The following is a 23,466-nucleotide window of genomic DNA, read 5'->3' as shown; positions in this document are numbered from 1 at the left end:
CTAACCACTAAGAAACTGCACCAAACCAAATCCACAAATAATCTCTAGAGAGGTGTCCAGGGCCAAGGGCGATTGGTGGTCGCTGCCAAATGAGCTAGGATGAAAGAACAAGCGTACTTGCTGGATCTCGCCGTCCGCCGCAGTGCTGACCACTCATAATCAATCCCGCCCATGAATCAATCGGTTAAACACCTACACAAAGCCACACAAAGAATAATCGATGAATTCCACCTCAGTCGACGACCCCGGGTGTTTGACCTAAGGGCGTACTCATATTAGGCTGATCGTACCGTGGTGGACGTGAGCGCCATTATCACTTCCTCTCCTGGAAAGCACACAGTCCTATTGCTGTATTGCTTATTTTGATTGGTTTTGATTTATATTTATATTGATTTAATGTTTGTGAGTGATGGGAAGAAAAGCTCTGACACACTAGTTGTTTTTTAGACCTCAAATATAAGACTTCGCTGGGATAGGCTCCAGCACCCCCCGTGATCCTCGTGAGGATAAGCGGTAGAAAATGAATGAATATAATGTTTGTGAGTGATGGGAAGAAAAGCTCTGACACACTAGTTGTTTTTTTAGACCCCAAATATAAGACCTCGCTGGTATAGGCTCCAGCACCCTCTGTGACCCTTGTGAGGATAAGCGGTAGAAAATGAATGAAGGAATGAATATAATGTTTGTGAGTGATGGGAAGAAAAGCTCTGACACACTAGTTGTTTTTTAGACCCCAAATATAAGACCTGGCTGGGATAGGCTCCAGCACCCCCCGTGACCCTCGTGAGGATAAGCGGTAGAAAATGAATGAAGGAATAAATATAATATTTATGAGTGATGGGAAGAAAAGCTCTGACACACTAGTTTTTTTAGACCCCAAATATAAGACCTGGCTGGGATAGGCTCCAGCACCCCCCGTGACCCTTGTGAGGATAAGCGGTAGAAAATGAATGAATGAATATAATGTTTGTGAGTGATGGGAAGAAAAGCTCTGACACACTAGTTGATTTTTTAGACCCCAAATATAAGACCTCGCTGGGATAGGCTCCAGCACCCACCGCGACCCTCATGAGGATAAGCGGTAGAAAAATGAATATAATGTTTGTGAGTGATGGGAAGAAAAGCTCTGACGCACTAGTTGTTTTTTAGATCCCCCCCAAAAAACAACTTTCTTTGGCCCCATGGTGGGTTATTTAGCAGTCACACTCAATAAAAAAATGCACGGACAGTGAGTCAGCAACAATGGGCTGCTTTGCTTGGGTACTCAACTTCATGGATCCCTGTGGTTTACCGGGAGCAGGAAGTAGAAGAGACAGGAGAAGCTGCTGAAGGTAGATCAACACAAGGCTCACTGGGATGCAGCGTTTAGTCTGGTGGTCTTCCGGAACGCTGTCACTTTCATAGGAGCAACATGCAGGAGCACATATGATATCAAATATATCCTAGAAGGCGTTTTTTTCCCCCATCTTTAGCCACATGCATGGATGTGAAGGAGAAAAAAAAAATGCGGGATATGCATTGCTAGCGTGGAGGAGAAGCTCTCAGCACTCCCATGATACGTACACCACCACCACCACCACTAAGCCTGAATATTCATGCTAAGGAGCCGGCGACGATGGAGGTGTTCAGTTATTCATTATGCTTCTGCAAAAAAGAAACAGGCGTCCCACTGTGATGGAATATTAATAGTCGCCATTAATAAAATATCTCTCTCCGTCCTGTGTGGTATTAAGTCAACTTTCTTGACCATTACACTAATAAACGTATCGTGATATTGGATTTTGAACGTCTTTTGTATGGAAACAAACGAATAAAGTTGGTATAAAAATAGTTCAGGTGATACAGGAAGGCAGTAGCATCTCTATAAATGTGTACTCCAAGAGGCTCGATGTTTAATTTAGAGCAGCCTGAAAGTACGTTGACATTTCGCCTATTGTTAGCCCAGATGGGAACACGGGACACTGTCTGCCCGAAAAATGGAAATGTACGTCAAGGCTGTTAAAAATTCAACCGTCTACCCTCGGAAAAAAAAAAAAAAAAAAAAAAAAACATGCACAAGGAAGATACCGTCGTACAGTAGGCGTGACACGCCGTGTTCCACACTGTAACCCCCCCCGTCTTGATATCGCCCCGGGGATGTGTTGTTGTTGTTGTGCCATCGTCGTCGGAGTCGTGTTTGCGCAAAAAAGCGAGCCATCTCGCCTTCGTTTTTACTTACTCGTGACTGAGCGATCGCTTCACTCGGCCGTATTCTGTGGATTCTGCATGAATATGCAACAGTAAGCTAACAAGGCAATGCAGTTTTTGTTATTAAAGATACAGGACGGCATCGGACTGCTTAAAAGGTTTTCTATTCGGCGCGCTAGCATCCTAGAAAATGGTTTGATACTGGACACATTAGGGACAATACAGTCCACTGTTTTTTTTTTTTACACTCTATGGACAAATGATCTCGAACACAAATCTTAGTCAACCTATTAATCAGGTTTCTATTCGGCACTCGAGCATCATAGAAAAGAACTCAATGAAATGTATTGATAATGGATACATTATGGACAATACAGTCCACCATAATAGACATTATGATACACTCTTTGGACAAATGATCTCGAACACAAATTTTAGTTAACCTATTAATCAGGTTTCTATTCGGCACTCGAGCATCTGGAACCTCTTTTTCAAAAATCCCTCATTATTTAGCAAGAACATTACAATATTTACTGATACTCAACATTGCGGTGCAAGATCTGGACAAACGCTGTCGGACAGACCATTCGTTTTCTATTCGGCACTCGAGCATCATAGACAAGAACCCAATGAAATGTATTGATAATGGATACAATATGGACAATACAGTTCACCATAATAGACATTATGGTACACTCTTTGGACAAATGCTCTCGAACACAAATCTTAGTCAAGCAATTAATCAGGTTTCTATTCGGCACTCGAGCATCTGGAACCTCTTTCAAAAATCCCTCACTATTTAGCAAGAACATAATATTTACTGATACTCGATGTTGCGGTGCAAGATCTGGACAAACGCTGTCGGACAGACCATTCGTTTTCTATTCGGCACTCGAGCATCATAGACAAGAACCCAATGAAATGTATTGATACTGGATACATTATGGACAATACAGTCCACCATAATACGTAGACATTATGGTACACTCTTTGGACAAATGCTCTCGAACACAAATCTTAGTCAGCCTATTAATCAGGTTTCTATTCGGCACTCGAGCATCTGGAACGTCTTTTTCAAAAATCCCTTACTATTTAGCAAGAACATTACAATATTTACTGATACTCGACATTGCGGTGCAAGATCTGGACAAACGCTGTCGGACAGACCATTCATTTTCTATTCGGCACTCGAGCATCATAGACAAGAACCCAATGAAATGTATTGATACTGGATACATTATGGACAATACAGTCCACCATAATAGACATTATGGTACACTCTTTGGACAAATGATCTCAAACACAAATCTTAGTCAACCTATTAATCAGGTTTCTATTCGGCACTCGAGCATCTGGAACCTCTTTTTCAAAAATCCCATACTATTTAGCAAGAACATGACAATATTTACTTATGGTGGACATTGCGGTGCAAAATCGGACAAACGCTCTTGGACAGACTATTCGTTTTCTATTCGACGCTCTAGCATCATAGGCAAGCACCCTAGAAAATGGTTTGATACGGGACCCATTATGGATAATACAGTCCACCGTTTTAGACATTATGGTACACTTTGGACAAATGATCTCGAGCACAACTTTTAGTCAACCTATCAATCAGGTTTCTATTCGGCACTCGAGCATCTGGAACCAATTTCCTCACTACTTAGCGAGAACATGACAATATTTACTGATACTGGACATTGCGGTGAAAAATCTGGACAAACCACTCGTTTTCTATTCGGCACTCGAGCATCATAGACAAGAACCCAATGAAATGTATTGATACTGGACACACTTTGGACAATACAGTCCACCATTTTAGACATTATGATCGACTCTTTGGAGAAATGATCTTGAACACAGCTCTTAATCAACCTATCAATCAGGTTTCTATTCGGCACTCGAGCATCTGGAACCAATTTCCTCACTACTTCATAAGAACATGACAATATTTACCGATACTGGACATTGCGGTAAAAAATCTGGACAAACCACTCGTTTTCTATTCGGCACTCGAGCATCATAGACAAGAACCCAATGGAATGTATGGATACTGGACACATTATGGACAATACAGTCCACCATAATGGACATAATGGCAAACTAGATCAGACCAACATTTTTCTGCAGTTTTCCCCAAGTTGGATAAACATAAACAAACCGACTGGGACACGGGTCGGCAGCGGCTCGCCTGGGGTGCCGCAAAGCAGGCGGGTCGGAAGTAAGAGGGAGAGAAACAGCCGAGAAAAAGAAGGTCAAGTACCTGCCACTTCTGTCAAACACGTCTCGGAGCGGCTTTTGTCCTGCTTGGTGGGGGCCTTTTTATTGCACGGAGGTGATTGCTGATGACTTGCAAGCATTTTCTCCTTGTAGTAAAGACTCGTCTTCATGCCGCCCGTCCATTGGTCTGGAAAAGAGTGCATTAATTAATTAATTAAAGTGCACTAATGAAGGGGGAGCAGGTTTTGATGTCAGATATAACAGGCATGTTACATTCATTAAATGTTTAACACTTCATTATTGGCAATGATTACAAAGACATGCGTTATATGATCACTGAAGAAATAGAAACCTTCAGGCAAGAAAATGTCAAATTTAAGCAGGCGCGTACCCTTTTGGACCAATTTGAGAAGTGGCGAATACATAACCTTGAGTTTAAAAAGCCCGACATTATTCATAGTCTGGCATGATTTCAAGTAGAAATGAATTGTTTATGTAGAAAATAGCTCTCTCTTAGCTGGAAATGATGCAGAAAAAAGTGGAAAAACACTAAGAGATTGTGTTGAGAGATGTATTGCGGACATTTTGGATGCCAGAAACGTACGCCCCTTTCATAAAAGAGGCGACTTACATTGTTGTAAGTTTACGCGTGTCAAAATTACCAAACTTTTTTTTATGTTATCCTTATCTTACACTTTTTCTCTTAATATTATGACTTTAGGGCTGCACGGTTGTCGAGTGGTTAGCGCACAGGCCTCACAGCAAGGAGACCCGAGTTCAATTCCACCCTCTGTGTGGCGTTTGCATGTTCTCCCCGTGCATGAATGTTAATGTGAATGAATTAGAGCCCTCTAGACATGAAATAACACCCCTATATTGACTTTTAAACTCATATTACCAAAATTTGTAAATAAAAGGAAATAAAACCTTTTAGGGCTGCATGGTGTACGAGTGTTTAGCACACAGGCCTCACAAATAGGAGACCCGAGTTCAATTCCACCCTCGGCCATCTCTGTGTGGAGTTTGCATGTTCTCCCCGTGCATGTTTTTTTTTTCCGGGTACTGCGGTTTCCTCCCACATTCCAAAAACATGCTAGGTTAATTAGCGACTCCAAATTGTCCATCGGTATGAATGTGAGTGTGAATGGTTGTTTGTCTATATGTGCCCTGTGATTGGCTGGAGACCAGTCCAGGGTGTACCCCTCCTCTCGCCCGAAGACAGCTTGGATAGGCTCCAGCACCCCGCAACCCTTGTGAGGATAAGCAGTAGAAAACGAATGAATGAATATAAGGTGTTTTGTGAGTGATGGGAAGAAAAGCTCTGACACACTATAAGCCGACCTATGTTTTGTATTGGTTTTAGTACGGTAGACCTGATGTTTTTTTTTTTCAAAGTTTGTCCTAGCTTGTTAGCTAGGTAGAATATTGGCGGGATTCTACAAAAAAAAGTGTATTTTCTGGAATATGATATTTCATATAAGAAGTATATTACACTCACACACTGGTGTGTGTCAGGTAGAAAAGCTTTGACTCAATCGGGAAGAGTTGTTCTTTAGACCCCAAATGTAACACCTATATTTTGCACGTCTTGTATTCAATACAAAGGTGTTTGTGAGTGATGGGAAGAAAAGCTCTGACACACTATAAGCCGACCTATGTTTTGAAGGCGTCTTGTATTGGTTTTAGTACGGTAGACCTGATTTTCTTTTCAAAGTTTGTCCTAGCTTGTTAGCTTGGTAGCGTATTGGCGGGATTGTACAAAAAAAACTGTGTATTTCCCAGAATATGATACTTCATATAAGAAGTATATTACACTCACACAGTGGTGTGTGTCAGGTAGAAAAGCTTTGACTCAATCTTTCTTTAGACCCCAAATATAAGACCTATCTTTTTTGCACGTCTTGTATTCTTGTATTCAATATAAGGTGTTTGTGAGTGGTGGGAAGAAAAGCTCTGACCCACTATAAGCCGATCTATGTTTTTGTTTTGCAGGCATCTTGTATTGTTTTTAGTACGGTAGACCTGAATTTTTTTTTTTCAAAGTTTGTCCTAGCTTGTTCTGCATGTTTTGCATTCAATATAAAGATGTTTGTGAGTGATGGGAAGAAAAGCTCTGACACTCTATAAGCCGACCTATGTTTTGCAGGCGTCTTGTATTGGTTTTAGTACGGTAGACTGATTTTTTATTTTTTTTTCCAAAGTTTGCCCTAGCTTGTTAGCTAGGTAGAATATTGGCAGGATTGTACAAAAAAAAATATTTTCTGGAATATGATACTTCATATAAGAAGTATATGACACTCACACACTAGTGTGTGTCAGGTAGAAAAGCTTTGGGAAGAGTTGTTCTTTAGACCTACCTTTTGCACGTTTTGTATTCAATATAAGGTGTTTGTGAGTGATGGGAAGAAAAGCTCTGACACACTATAAGCCGACCTATGTTTTGCAGGCGTCTTGTATTAGTACTAGTACTACTAGTACTAGTATTACTGTATTTAGTACGGTAGACTGATTTTTTATTTTTTTTCCCAAAGTTTGTCCTAGCTTGTTAGCTAGGTAGAATATTGTCAGGATTCTACAAAAAAATGTGTATATTCTGGAATATGATACTTCATATAAGAAGTATATGACACTCATTTCATCCCATTGAGGCCCCATAGAAAGCATTCTCCTCTTGACCGAGACGTTCAGAAGTGGATTTTTCTGAAGCCAACTGAGCATCTGGGTACCCACGGGTGCAAATACTTGGACTGAAACGCGTCCAGTCCGGGTGTCTATCTCACCTCTTGCCCCCGAGTCAGTATCCTTGGCATGAATACTGCAAAAGGGGAAACTGCAATATTCAGCGACTTGTGCCGCTTCTCAAGTGTTTCTTTTTTTTTTTTTTTACACAAGCTTGACTATCAGCATTCTCGCAGTCTTCCCACCTGGAGGCACCGGGAGAAACGGCGTGACCGCCGGACACGATCGTGAAAAAACAGACGAGATGTGAACTGCTCGACAGTGAAAGGAGGAGGATGAACTCCTGAAGCCCAGCAGGACTTGAATGCAGCAGCGGTCAACCCTACTATGCCAAGCCAAAATGGCCGGCCAAAAGTAGGATGCACCATTTCCCCTCCACAAGCCCACAAGGGGGGCATGAAGGCCCCTGAATGTGGACTTTGGGTTAGCCCGAAAAGCCACATGTCATCACGGGGAGTTTCAGGAAGGGTCGTTCTTAGAGGGGGGGGGGGGGGCTCCAGATAGCCTCATTTCTATCCCCCGTAGACCATGTCAGAGGACATATGGTGGAAGCCAGAAGCACCTGGCAGCCCCCCCAAAGCCAGCAGGCACCTTGAAATGGTCGCACTGTGAGGGGCTGGGAGCAAGAAGAAAGGATGCGGCAAACGGTCAGGAATTCACAGGCTCAAATCCGCTGGGGGAGGAAAAAAAAAAGCAGCTCGGCCATTTTGATTGTTTTCTCAAGTTAACTTTAAACGTTTGAGACAACAATGCCAAAAAAAAAAGTCATAAAATAAGCATTTCTGATACTTCTATGTAGGAGAAATTGGTTAAATAAATTCACAAATAAATCAGCAAAAATTAAAAAAAACAAATTAAGCGAATAATGCTAAGAAAATGCAGCATATCTTCCTAATATGTTTATTAAAAATGAATTTATTCAGAAACAAACGTATTTAATCAAAACAGGCTTACTCTACCCCGTAATTCCAATTCTACCATTTTATGTACTTTGTATTTTATACATTTATGTGTAATTTTAACTGTGTTTTATTTATTTTATCAACTCTGTATGGTGATCTTGAGTGTCCTGAAAGGTGCCTATAAATAAAATGTATTATTATTATTATTATTATTATTTATTATTACAATTATAATTAATATCTTTAATGTTATTATTATTATTAATATTTGTAATAGTTTGTAATAGTAATAATATTTTATAATTATAATAATTATGTGTGTAATTTTAACTGTATTTTATTCATTTTATCAACTATGTAAGTGTATGTATCTTGAGTGTCCTGAAAGGCACCTGTAAATAAAATGTATTATTATTATTATTTATAATAATAATAATAATAATGTTAATATTGTTATTAATATTTTAGATCTTATTATATTATTAATTATAATATTTTATAATTATTATTATGTGTGTGATTTTAACTGTGTTTTATTTATTTTATCAACTATGTATGGTGATCTTGAGTGTCCTGACAGGCACCTGTAAATAAAATGTATTATTATTTTTTTATTATTATTATTATGATTATTATTATAAATATTTTTATTATTGCTATTAATATTTTAAATATTAATAATATTTGTAATAGTAATAATAATAATAATATTATGTGTGTATTTTTAACTGTGTTATTTATTTTATCAACTATGACACCTTGAGTGTCCTGAAAGGCGCCTATAAATAAAATGTATTATTATTGTTATTATTAATAGTAATATTTTTAACATTATTCATAATTTTTTAAATAATAATATTGTTATCAATTTTCTATACCGCTTATCCTCACGAGTGTCGCAGGTATGCTGGAGCCTATCCCAGCTGTCTTTGGGCGAGAGGTGGGGTACACTCTTGATTGGTCGCCAGCCAATCACAGGGCACATTCATACCTACGTACCTACTTTTTTAATTATATATTTTCATATTTGTAAACTGATTTCCTCATGTTTTCATACGATCCAATTTGAATCCCATTTTTAGTTATCATTTTTCATAAATTGTCCACCTCTTCCCAACTCTAGCGGCATAAATAAAGTCATTGTAAAAAAAAAAAAAAAAGACGCCGCCTGAACCAAATAACCTCCATACTTTTGACTTCATCAATTTGTTCTGTTGCTTCATTTATAAAAAAAAGGTTAAACAAGATGGCCGCTATCATTTTTCTCCATGAAGCTCTGACCAACTCAAGCGCTTCTCTGGCAAGACGGATCAATACACACACACACACACACACATGTTCACACTCCAGTGGTCATGCACTAAGTGGGCTTTATTAGACGGGTCTCCATCATCATGTTTCAATTTAGCCTCTTCCAGACCAGCGTGCCGGAGGCGTCGATACACCCGAAGCGCGATGCATATATACGCATAAAAACAACGACGCAGCAGCGGCCACGGGGGAAGAAAATTGATGATCAATATCCATGCTCATAAATGTGCAGACAATATCCCCTCGTCTGCCATGCATCATCAGCATCATAGCCTGCTGTTTCAAATAGATTACAGTGTGTACTTGTCAGCCATGATGGATGGGTGGAGAAGGGATCTATATTCCCACCAAGCATTCCGTAATGAGCTGGGAGTGGGAGAAGAAAGAGATAAACACTAAAGATGACAGTGGAGGATGTTGGAGGGGAACTCTTAAAAGGCGGAGCGCACCGGGGAACGCGGCGTCTTCTTCTTCGAAAGGTGGTTCCTAGTCTTAAAATTCATTTTCATACGTTTTCTATGCCGCTTATCCTCATTAAGGTCTCGGGGTATGCTGGAACCTATGCCAGCATTTTTTAAAGTTGGAATTTTACAATAAAAAAAAAATATTGCAACAAGTTAGAATTTCACAAAAAAAATATTACATAAAATTTATCATAGTATTATGACAGTCAAGTCATTATTTATACTTTTATATTTTTAGATGTATTATTTATATTATATATAATTTGAAGAAAAACATTTGGAAGGGAAATGTAATTTTAAAAAGTGAATAAAGTCTTATACAAATTTTAAGAGAATGAGGAATTAATATTCGGAAAATGAAAAAAAAAGTTGAAAGAAATTTTAAAAAAGTTGCCTTTTTAAAATAATAAAAAGTTGTAATGTTACAAGATTAAAAGTTGAAATATCAGGGGGAAAAAAAATCTGGAATTTTATTAAAATAAAATAAGTACACTAGACTTTAGTCGTGTTTATATTATTACAATAATAAGAAAAAAATATACAAAATTTGACCAAAAATGTTTACAATAAGGGTAGGAATATTATATAAAAACAAGTATGAATATTATAACAAAACTTACATTGTCCTAGAAAAAATGCCTAATTAATACAAATGTAATATTGCAAGAAAAAAAGTTGAATTATTGTGGAAAAAAAACTAAATTCAAATTTAAAGAATTACGCAATCAATATTTTTACCAGATCAATTTTACCAGATTAAAAAAAAAATCAAAATGAAAATTAATTTAAATAAATAAATGTAATGAACATTTTACCTTTAAAAAAAAAGTTACAATTTTACAAAAAAAAATATTGTATTTTTCAAGGAAAGAAAATTCATAATATTATGGCTAAAGTCCTAGCTTTACAATAATATAGTGAAATGGAAAATATCACCAAAAAGGCAATTTCACAATTTTTTATAAAGTTATAATATTTCAGGGGAAAAACTCCTAATATGACAATGAAGGTGTGATTTTGTGGGAATAATAAAATATTGCAAGCGTAAATGTGGATGACCTGAGAAAAATATAAGTCAAATCATGAACTATATGAACTCCTAATGAGGAACACACCAATCCACAGAGGAATATAACACACCTATCCACAGAGGAATATCCACAGTAACATCACTCAAACATCCAAGCCAAGATCCTGGTTGATTTGCTGTCTGTCTATCCAATGGAAAAAAGCCATTGTCTCCATTTAGCTGCTGTAACTGTTTTGTGTGGATTTCCCACAATTAGAGACGATTAACATGCATTGCAGGACTGGCGCTTCCCCAACATCCCGTCGGCGTCTTTCAGTGCTTTCACTAATTGTCTCCGCATAATCTCTTTGCCTTTTTCTATGCAGATCACCGCTCGGAAAAAAAAACAACCCACAAAAAGAAATGCTTTGTTGTTCTTCTGAATTATCTAAAAACATCCCAACTTCCTTTAGGTTGCAGGTTCGGTTCCTGGGGCAAGATGCTGGACGCCCACTTGGCTCCTGATGCTGCATCATCAGTACGGTAGAACATTTGCTATGTAAGTGAAAGGCCATTTCATTTTTATAAGGGCATGCCTATTTCCTTCCCATGCAATAAGCGCTCCACAGCATCAGGGGGTGTAGCCTGCACAAATGTTTACTTTATTTTTTTTGGTTATGTTGTGGTATAGACGCACGATGGGCGAGTGGTTAGCATGTTGGCCACACAGACATGGGTTCGATTCTCCGAATTTGCATCTTCTCCCCGTGCATGCATGGGTTTTCTCCAGGTACTCAGACTTCCTCCCACATGCTAGTCCAATAGGTATGAATGTGAGTGTGAATGGTTGTTTGACTATATGTGCCCTGTGATTGGCTGGCCACCAGTCCAGGGTGTACCCCACCTCTCCGCCTGAAGACAGCTGGGATAGGCTCCAGCACCCCCCACGACCCTCGTGAGGATAAGCGGTAGAAAATGAATGAATGACTAAAGGTGACTATAGGGGTGTTATTTCATGTCTAGAGGGCTCTAATAGTGTTAAAAGCCATATTTAGGAGGTCGTAAACACATTTTCGATGCTCTAACTAGTAAAATATTCCATTTATAAATAAGAAATTTGACATTGCACTGCACAGTGTTAGAGTGGTTAGCGCGCAGGCCTCGCAGCTAGGCGACCCAGGTTCGATTCCATCCTCTGCCATTTCTGTGTGGAGTTTGCATGTTCTCCCCGTGCATTGCATGGGTTTTCTCCGGGTACTCCTCCCACATTCCAAAGAAAAAACATGCTAGGTTAATTGGCGACTCCAAATTGTCCATAGGTATGAATGTGAGTGTGAATGGTTGTTTGTCTATATGTGCCCTGTGATTGGCTGGCCACCAGTCCAGGGTGTACCCCGCCTCACCCCCCTGCCACCCTCGTGAGGACAAGCGGTAGAAAATGAATGAATGAAAGTCTAAAGGTGACTATAGGGGTGTTATTTCATGTCTAGAGGGCTCTAATGTTAAAATCAGGTTTAATATTGCATTTCTAAAGAACCGTTCAGTTTGATGACTGTATAGTCCACCATATCCCCCCCCCCACCCCCCAATTTGAGTAGCACTGTCCAATGGGAAATCAAAGAGCGTCTTATGTTCCATTGTAGAATATTAGTGCCTTAAACGTGTCATCATTGTTTTTGGCGCCGCCCCCCCTTGCATCATCATCATTTTGTTGTAATCCATCACGCGTTAGAGATGCGATTGTTAACGATTGCCGGGTGATTTGTGGCGTCCATTCATCATCTTCACGGTGCCAGCCAGTCTTAATCTCGCCACATCGCTTTGACCGACATGAATCATCCCCAGACAATTAATACTTTGGCCAAAGGACGCTTAATTGTTACGCTGCGGCAAGGGCGTGCGGATTCTTCTCGACTTCCGTGTCGTATTTCAACTTGAAATCTCAAATTAAGTTTCGGCTTTCTTTTTGGCGTATTTCTTTGCAGTCTTGACTTTTTTTTTTTTTTTCTTCTCAGTCATGCATCAAAAGATGGTTGATCGTTTGACAGGACGGGCCCTAGAAGCTCGCCGCCTCCCTTCAGACCTTGCTGAAAAATCTACTCCCCCCCCACCCCTACACCCCCCACCCTGTGTAAGTGTTATTTGCCCCATTTTTGGATCTTTTCCATGGCAACTAAAAAAAAAAAAATATCGAAGAAAAAAGAAAAGCCAAAGAGTCTCCAGTGGAAGCGGCGTCAGGCTGCTGTCGAATGCCGAGGAAAACAAAAAGGGAAAGTTTGTGGAAGTTAGCATTTTAATGGGGGGGGGGGGGTTAAATTGCTACGGTTCACCATCCCGCTGCCGATTTTCAAATAAACACGTTTAGCAAAACTGACGACGTAACAACCCTCCATGATCAGCTGATCCACCAGCCCTTCACCCAAGGGAGCTCCTCAGAAGATGTAACCCACATTTTGCTCCGTTTTCAAGCCTAAAGTCAGATGGAAGGTCTCGCTTGAAAAAAAAAAAAAAAAAAAATTCCTGACGTGTCAAAACACAACCTTGTTCCCTGGAAAGCCCCTCATGTAATTCCTTTTCGCTCGCATGGCTTCCCAGGCCTCTCTCCCATCTTTTTTTTTTTTTTTTTTTGTTTCCTCCCCGCCAATGCCGAGTGACAAGACAACTTTAAAGTCGGGTTACGCTTGCTCTTTCCGTAGGATTACGTCGGAATCCCGGCGGTTTTAAACAGTCACACTCTGCCACTCAAAGCCCAGACGCTTTTTGGTTTGCCGCGTTTATTAAAGGAGCGCCAGTGGTGACAAGTCGAGCATTTTTTTTTTTTTTTTTTGTGCTGAGATGGAATGAGGGATACAGAGAACAAGTCTAAAGTTTCAAATACAATCAGGAATGTGTCTTGGTGAGGATCAGAGAGAAGCTTAGGGAAGCAACCTGGGGGACGCAATTAGATCTTACAATGCTTTCTATTGATTGGTTATTGGGAACATTATTAAATGTATCATGGGGGTATGCTGGAGCCTATCCCAGCTGTCTTCGGGCGAGGGGCGGGGTACACCCTGGACTGGTGGCCAGCCAATCACAGGGCACAACTCGGATCTCCTAGCTGTGAGGCCTGCGCGCTAACCACTCATACACCATGCAGTGCAATGTAGGATTTCTTATTTATGAATGGAATATTTTACAAGTTTGATTTTTTTTTGGGGGGGGGGGGGGTGCGAGAGGCATGGTGGACTATACAGTCATCAAACTAAATGGTTCTTTATAAACGCAATATTAAATCTGACTATGACCTAAAATATGCTTTTTAACATTAGAGCCCTCTAGACATGAAATAACACCCCTATAGTCACCTTCATGGTAAAACTAGCATTATTAGAGCCCTCCAGACGTGAAATAACACCCCTATAGTCACCTTCATGGTAAACCTAACAGTATTAGAGCCCTCTAGACATGAAATAACACCCCTATAGTCACCTTCATGGTAAAACTAGCATTATTAGAGCCCTCTAGATGTGAAATAACACCCCTATAGTCACCTTCATGGTAAACCTAACATTATTAGAGGCCTCCAGACGTGAAATAACACCCCTATAGTCACTTTCATGGTAAACCTAACATTATTAGAAACCTCTAGACGTGAAATAACACCCCTATAGTCACCTTCATGGTAAACGTAACATTATTAGAAACCTCTAGACGTGAAATAACACCCCTATAGTCACCTTCATGGTAAAATTAGCATTATTAGAGCCCTCTAGACGTGAAATAACACCCCTATAGTCACTTTCATGGTAAATGTAGCATTATTAGAACCCTCTAGACGTAAAATAACACCCCTATAGTCACCTTCATGGTAGAGCTAAGATTATTAGAGCCCTCTAGACATTAAATAACACCCCTATAGTCACCTTCATGGTAAACCTAACATTATTAGAGCCCTCCAGACGTGAAATAACACCCCTATAGTCACCTTCATGGTAAACCTAGGATTATTAGAGCCCTCTCAATATGAAATAACACCCCTATAGTCACCTTCATGGTAAACCTAACATTATTAGAAACCTCTAGATGTGAAATAACACCCCTATAGTCACCTTCATGGTAAACCTAACATTATTAGAAACCTCTAGACGTGAAATAACACCCCTATAGTCACTTTCATGGTAAACGTAACATTATTAGAGCCCTCTAGACATGAAATAACACCCCTATAGTCACCTTCATGGTAAACCTAACATTATTAGAAACCTCTAGACGTGAAATAACACCCCTATAGTCACTTTCATGGTAAACGTAACATTATTAGAGCCGTCTAGACATGAAATAACACCCCTATAGTCACCTTCATGGTAGAGCTAACATTATTAGAGCCCTCTAGACATGAAATAACACCCCTATAGTCACTTTCATGGTAAACCCAACATTATTAGAGTCCTCTGGATGTGAAATAACACCCCTATAGTCACCTTCACGGTAAACCGAACATTAGAGCCCTCTAGACATTAAATAACACCCCTATAGTCACCTTCATGGTAGAGCTAACATTAGAGCCCTCTAGACATTAAATAACACCCCTATAGTCACCTTCATGGTAAACCTAACATTATTAAAGCCCTCTGGACATGAAATAACACCCCTATAGTCACCTTCATGGTAAACGTAACATTATTAGAGCCCTCCAGACGTGAAATAACACCCCTATAGTCACCTTCACGGTAAACCTAGGATTATTAGAGCCCTCTACATATGAAATAACACCCCTATAGTCACCTTCATGGTAAACCTAACATTATTAGAAACCTCTAGATGTGAAATAACACCCCTATAGTCACCTTCATGGTAAACGTAACATTATTAGAGCCCTCTAGACATGAAATAACACCCCTATAGTCACCTTCATGGTAGAGCTAACATTATTAGAGCCCTCTAGACATGAAATAACACCCCTATAGTCACCTTCATGGTAGAGCTAACATTATTAGAGCCCTCTAGATATGAAATAACACACCTATAGTCAGTCACCTTCATGATAAAGCTAACAGAGCCCTCTAGACGTGAAATAACACCCCTATAGTCACCTTCATGGTAGAGCTAACATTATTAGAGCCCTCTAGACATTAAATAACACCCCTATAGTCACCTTCATGGTAGAGCTAACATTATTAAAGCCCTTTAGACATTAAATAACACCCCTATAGTCACCTTCATGGTAAACCTAACATTATTAGAGCCCTTTAGACATTAAATAACACCCCTATAGTCACCTTTACACTCAAATTCAGTATTACGGTAGAGAAAATAAGACAACTTAAGACATAAATATGACTTATATAGGGCCCATATCGAGAAATTACTGACGCAAGGTCACGGGTGTAAGAAAGCACACAATATCAAATATGCAAAAAGAAAAGGATGAATAAGTAAATAGTAAAAAAAAAAAAAAAGTTTGAAGCTCACTGACACACCAGCGGGGACGCGGCGTTGACAGCGCCACCTCACATTTACAGACGGTTTTGAAGTGGCGCTGTCAGCCGAGGCCCCCTCTGAGGTTCTGGAGTAAAACCAGCATCCAGTCTGGAATCAAACTTTCCATCACCCCGCCTTCATGCAAAAAAGAAGACGTTGCATTGGAACGTGAAAAAAATCGTATTCGCTGCATTTTTTAAACAAACATGCGGCCATTGTTCTACTTTGTCATATCGAGACTCGCCACCGCCGCCGCCGACGTCCGTCACGATCCAGCCCTCCCTCCCCTTCCTCGGCCAGACCGCTTGATGCCTTGATCTCCGCCATTACATCATGTCTTCCGTGTTCCATCACTCTTCTATCTGCGCCCGAGAGACGCAGCTGCCGCCTAAATCTCCTCTCCTGGCTCTCATCCGAGGCGGGAAGCAACAGGGCGTCGAGCCACTGCCTGGATGAGAAATGCGGCATGTGATCTGACAGGCAGCGACAAAGCGCCTCAGAAATATTTCAGACTTTGTCGCAGAGAGCGTCACACCTTTTTTTTTTTTTGCTATCCGGGGCGGCCATTTTTTATGGAGAATTTATTGTTGATTCATAGTCTATGGAAGCAATGGAAACATAATGGAGTGTCCTAGTTGACTTAATACAACTTTCCGATAAAAAGCAGCATCTTTTTTTTACCTCTGAAGTTTGGATTGAAAAAATACTAATTATATATTTTTTAAAAATTTAAGTACAATATAATTATTTTTAGAATTTTTAAATATAATAAGTATAATTATTTTATTATAATACTAATATTTAAAAATATTTTTAAGTATAGTAGTAAGTATAATATAATTATTTTTATATTTTTTAAATATAATTAGTATTACAATTTTTTTTTAATCAAAACTTTAGAGGTAAAAAAGGATGCTGCTTTTTGACTTAATACAACTTTCCGATAAAAAGCAGCATCCTTTTTTTTACCTCAAGTTTTGATTAAAAAAATGTATACTAATTATATTTAAAAATTATAAAATAATTATATTATACTTAAAATATTTTTAAATTAATTAGTATATTTTTTAATTTTTTAAATAATTATGCTAATTATATTTTAAAAATTGTAAAAATAATTATATTATACTTAAAAATATTTTTAAATATTATTAGTATTATAATTATTTTTTAAAAATTATACTAATTATATTTAAAAATTATAAAAATGTACTCGTTCCTGATCCTATCCATCCTGGTCACTCCCAATGAGAATCTCAGCAATTTCATCTCTGCTGCCTGTCTCTACACCAAACATGGCCAGTCTCACCACAGGTTGTGTTTACGAACCATCTCAGTCTGGCTCAGTCAGTAATGTCCCTTTCATGTACTTGTTCCTGATCCTATCCATCATGGTCACTCCCAATGAGAATCTCAGCATCCCCACCTTTGCTGCTTCCAGTTCTGCTTCCTGTCTCTCACCACAGGTTGTGTTTACTTGTATATTGTAGATAAAAAATATTAGGAAGTCATTTTTTTATGTATTCTATGCACAGAAGACAACCACTGTTATGCCAAAATATGCAAAACAATAAAGAGTCGTCATTTTTATTGCATTCTAAAAGCAGAAGATGAAGTCCCTGTTAGCCAAAATGTGCAAAAACTCTAAATGTGTACGTTGGGAAACGCCGTGTACCGTCCCCAATCTACTGTACATAAGAGACAAACAGGAAATAGCGCCTCGGTGTGGACTATTCACGTATGAGAGAGACAGGAAGCTAAAGAAAAAGCCCCCCCACGTGGCACCACACCACACACGTGCACGGCGGCGATTAAAAAAAAAAAAGCAGCCAAATCAACAACAGGGTGTCTTTTAGATGGATGGCTTCATCGCCGCCGCTCCTTTAAAAGACCCACGAGGCGGCTTCCTTAACGTGTTTGCACATTAGGAGGAAAAAAGACACAAGAAAACAATTTTAATCCCAAGCATGAGACATGAAAAAAGTTTTAGCGCTGAAAAAAAAAAAAAAAAATTAAAAAAAAAAAAAGTGTCACCTGCTTCACTTGACTTTGCGGAAGGACTTTTTCCTCCCCGTCGCACCGTGAGTTAAATACGACTTCTATTCTTTTTCGGTTAAAAAAAAAAAAAAAAACCCATCTGGGTGTTCTTAACATAACGCCGACCATCTGTGTCAGCACGCTAGTCCCTAACTAGAGATTTGACTTCCAGCGGCCGATAAGACGAGGGTGAGATTTAAGCTCGGGGGAAACATTTGCAGAGAAGGAAGGTAAATAGATGAATAAGAGATGAGCCAGAAAAAAAAAAAAAAAAAAAGCTATAATATGACAAAAGATGGCACAAAATGACAAATTAACGACATATTTATTCAATAAATGGCTACGATTTATCAATGTCAATTATGGCTGTTATTTACGTTAATACAAGAAACCTAATAACGATAATATTGGAGATTATGGAGGTGTATAATTTGGTGAGCAGCACGTTTTGGCCTTGGTGACGATCTGGTTAAATGTTATTTCGCATTTTGTGCTTTTTGTGTCCTTGTCAGCAGCATGGAGGAGGAACATTTGGATCGCTACCCAGTTGATGTTCGCACCTCAGCTGAATGCCGAAGCTGAGATATCTGTCAACACAAAAAAAAAACACAAAAAAAAAAAAAAAAAAAACACACCACCCTGCCAAAGACGCCTCTGATTAATTTCTGCCCCTTTGTCATTGTCACGTAATAACACGCCAAGCGTCTATCAGCCGGAGTGATGTTGTTATTGATTATGTCACAGGCACGCCGCCATGTTTACGATATGATATTCAACATATGAAGAGCGGCCATGCTATCATGTGTGTTCGGTGGGGAATGGAGGCCTGGAGGCGAAGAACCATCCCTCCGCTCTGTTGGGATTTGGCTGCCTTGTTGTTGTCGCACGTGCCCTCGGAGCATGGCGGCTCCTTCGAGGCCAGGCTTTGTGTTTGCGTGCGCTCAGTCATCGCCTCACATGGAACGCTACGCCTAGCTAAGCCAAGCCGAGCCGAGCCTGCTGGACGAGTACATCCCAGTTGGCTTTCATCTCTGGTCGCTTTTCCGAGCTTTGTCGGACCTGTCCGTCAGCAGGTCAAAAATATCCTAGCTTTTTTTTCCATTCATTCATTTTCTACCGCTTATCCTTATGAGGGTCGCAAGGAGGTGCTGGAGCCTATCCTAGAGGCGGGGTACACCCTGGACTGATGACCAGCCAATCACAGGGCACATATACGTAGATGGGAGGAAACCGGAGAACATGCAAACTCCACACAGAGATGGTCAAGGTTGGAATCGAACTCGGGTCTCCTAGCTGTGTGGTCTGCGCGCTACTCGAACACCACTCGAACACCGTGCAGCCCCTGAAAAAGGTTTTATTTTCTTTTATTTTCACAAATTTGAGTAATACGAGTTTAAAAGTCAATATAGGGGTGTTATTTCATGTCTAGAGGGCTCTAATAATGCTTAAATATTCATTAATTTTCTACCGCTTTTCCTCACAAGGGTCGCGGGGGTGCTGGAGCCTATCCCAGCTGTATTCGGGCTGGACTGGTGACCAGCCAATCACAGGGCACATATAGACAAACAACCATTCACACTCACATTCATACCTATGGACAATTTGGAGTCGCTAATTAACCTAGCATGTTTTTGGAATGTGGGAGGAAACCGGAGTACCCGGAGAAAACCCACGCATGCACGGGGAGAACATGCAAACTCCACACAGAGATGGCCGAGGGTGGAATTGAACTTGGGTCTCTAACCACTAGACCACCGTGCAAGTTTGTCATCGTGCGTACTGACAAGTGGAAGTGATGCTGCACCTGGAGGAGAAGGTCCATAATAATAAGGCAATAATAATAATAATAATAATGATAACTCAACTTTACTGCACTCCACAGTGGCAGCTCACATACATGGGGGGGCGCCACCGAGCAGAGGTTGGAGAAGACAGGCTGTAAATCAAGATACATCCCCAGCCTGATCGCTGCTGAATGGAGCAGATAGAGAACGTGGCATCGAGGTCAGCTTCCATTAGATACACCTCGGAGTCACACAGATGGATAACTCTGCAACCATTTGTGGGGGGGTTGGGGGGGGGGTGCTTGTTACAGCTACTGCTGTTTACACCTCCATGGCACTTTGGCGGTTATATGCCAGCACACGAGGGAGGACTTTGCCGCATCTTCTTCTTACAATTACAAAGTTTAAAAGGCATTCATTCGTTTTTTTACTGCTAATCCTCATGAGGGTCGACGGGGGTGCTGGAGCCTATCCCAGCTGTCTTCGGGCGAGAGGCGGGGTACACCCTGGACTGGTGGCCAGCCAATCACAGGGCACATATAGACAAACAACCATTCACACTCACATTCATACCTATGGACAATTTGGAGTTGCTAATTAACCTAGCATGTTTTTGGAATGTGGGAGGAAACCGGAATACCCGGAGAAAACCCACGCATGCACGGGGAGAACATGTTTTGTCTAAAATGGCTTGTCTCTTATTATGTCCAATATATTGTTTAATACAAGAGTAAATGTGAACTTTAGGGTTGCTATTTCATGTCTAGAGGACTCTAATGTTAGAAACTGCCTTTAGAAGATTGGGATTACACTGTACAGAATGTAAATGAGGCTGCACGGCGGCCGAGTGGATGCATGGGTTTTCTCCGGGTACTCCGGTTTCCTCCCACATTCCAAAAACATGCTAGGTTAATTAGCGACTCCAAATTGTCCATAGGTATGAATGTGAGTGTGAATGGTTGTTTGTCTATATGTGCCCTGTGATTGGCTGGCCACTAGTCCAGGGTGTACCCTGCTTCTCGCCCGAAGACAGCTGGGATAGGCTCCAGCACCCCCCACGACCATTGTGAGGATAAGTGGTCAAAAATGAATGAATAAATGAACATTATTAGAGCCCTCTAGACATGAAATAACACCCCTATATTGATTTTTTAACTCTTATTCCCCAAATTTGTAAATAAAAGGAAATAAAACCTTTTAGGGGCTGCACGGTGTCCGAGTCGGTTAGCACACAAGCTTCACAAATAGGAGACCCGAGTTCAATTCCACCCTCGGCCATCTCTGTGTGGAGTTTTCATGTTCTCCCCGTGCATGTGTGGGTTTTCTCCGGGTACTCCGGTTTCCTCCCACATTCCAAAAACATGCTAGGTTAATTAGCGACTCCAAATTGTCCATAGGTATGAATGTGAGTGTGAATGGTTGTTTGTCTATATGTGTCCTGTGATTGGCTGGCCACCAGTCCAGGGTGTACCCCGCCTCTCGCCCGAAGACAGCTGGGATAGGCTCCAGCACCCCCCGCGACCCTCGTGAGGAAAAAGCGGAAGAAAATGAATCAATTTGACGTCATGCTGTTCTTCTGAAGAGCCAACTAGTTGAAACTTACCCAACAGCGCCATGCTGGTCATAACCAAGTACTGCACTCAATAGATTGATGAACAATAAATGAAACCAAACCAAGAGTACCAACAAACCGAACACAGATGTCGAAACAGACTTCTTATCGGCGACGCCGTGCCCCTAATGAATTTCCCACGTCGTGATGCGACGTTTAAAAACGTCGCGCAGACAAATGTCGTCACATCAACGGTCTAATAAACGTCGCATCTGCCCTCTTTCTCCACTCCCCCCCCCCCGCCGTCGCTTCTTACGTCCCAAAGCGGCGCCAATGACGGCGCCAATGTCACGCTGTCACCTGGGCCGGGCCATTATTGCACAGGCATTCTTAATAGCGCTATAGATTAAAGTCCAGCAGAACAAGACACCGACAGATTAAAAAAAGAAAGATAGGGAAAGAGGATGATGAATGGCCTCCGATTGAGAGGCAATCATGCATAAATTACTCGGATGTGCTTGGGTATAATAACCAGTTTTAGGGGATCACTCATGCTTCCAGGCGGAGGGGTTGGGAGAGGAGGGGGTGGCGGTAGGCAGTATGTGCAGTGGGGGGGGGGGTCAGACGGGGCGGCGGGGTAAAGAAGGAAGCGGGTCGCAGCTGTCTACTCAATCACATCAGCGTCAAGGGTATCGCCCTGACACCGTCTCCACTCTTTGCCCCCGAGCCTCCAACATATCTCCAACAAATCTCCTGATAGACAGTCGCAGACGGCATCTATGCCCCCCCCACCCCACCCCCCACCTCAACGCCACCCCACCAACCCCCCCAAGGTTCTACAAGCATTTCTCAAAAGGCCCTGCAGGATTCCGCCTGGAGCCTCGCGAACAGCTGATTATTCAAGAAGCCGGCTAACGGGAATCTGACATGCTAGAGCTGCTGGCCTTCCCAGGGATGGGAATTCAAGGGATGGGAATAGTCTTTGAAAATGGTGGAAAAATATCAATAAATCATCCGTTTCTAGACAAAATTTTCATTTATTTCGGCTGCATTGACGATTTTGTTATTTTCTCTCCTAGCTGTGAGGCCTGTGCTAACCACTTTCACACTGTGCAGCCCCTAAAAGGTTTTATTTTCTTTTATTTACAAATCCGAGTAAATATAGGGGTGTTATTTCATGTCTAGAGGGCTCTAATAATGCTTAAATATTCATTCATTTTCTACCGCTACTCCACACAGAGATGACTGAGGGTGGAATTGAACTCGAGTCTCCTAGCTGTGAGGCCTGTGTGCTAACCACTCTCACACCGTGCAGCCCCTAAAAGGTTTTATTTTCTTTTATTTACAAATTCGAGTAATACGAATTTAAGTCAATATAGGGGTGTTATTTCATGTCTAGAGGGCTCTAATAATGCTTAAATATTCATTCATTTTCTACCGCTACTCCACACAGAGATGGCAGAGGGTGGAATTGAACTCGGGTCACCTAGCTGTGAGGCCTGTGTGCTGACCACTCTCACACCGTGCAGCCCCGAAAAGGTTTTATTTTCTTTTATTTACAAATTCGAGTTTAAAAGTCAATATAGGGGTGTTACTTCATGTCTAGAGGGCTCTAATAATGCTTAAATATTCATTCATTTTCTACCGCTACTCCACACAGAGATGGCAGAGGGTGGAATTGAACTCTGGTCTCCTAGCTGTGAGGCCTGTGTGCTAACCACACTTACACTGTGCAGCCCCTAAAAGGTTTTATTTCCTTTTATGTACAAATTCGGGTAATACGAGTTTAAAAGTCAAT

General features: G+C 40.8%; 1 protein-coding gene across 1 annotated transcript in view; it reads right to left on the bottom strand.

Annotated features, from left to right (window-relative positions):
• Positions 1–23,466, bottom strand: part of LOC131103448 (uncharacterized) — a 137,946-nt gene that overhangs the window by 110,753 nt on the left and 3,727 nt on the right. Inside the window, exon 3 of the mRNA XM_058049740.1 lies at positions 4,451–4,594. Coding sequence (XP_057905723.1) covers positions 4,451–4,594 — 144 coding nt within the window. The remainder of the gene's footprint in view (positions 1–4,450; positions 4,595–23,466) is intronic.

Source organism: Doryrhamphus excisus, chromosome 15 (genome assembly GCF_030265055.1).
Source record: "Doryrhamphus excisus isolate RoL2022-K1 chromosome 15, RoL_Dexc_1.0, whole genome shotgun sequence".
NCBI classification, from domain to species: domain Eukaryota; kingdom Metazoa; phylum Chordata; class Actinopteri; order Syngnathiformes; family Syngnathidae; genus Doryrhamphus; species Doryrhamphus excisus.
Note: the sequence above shows the minus strand (reverse complement) of the source record. Positions and strands in the feature narration are given on the sequence as shown.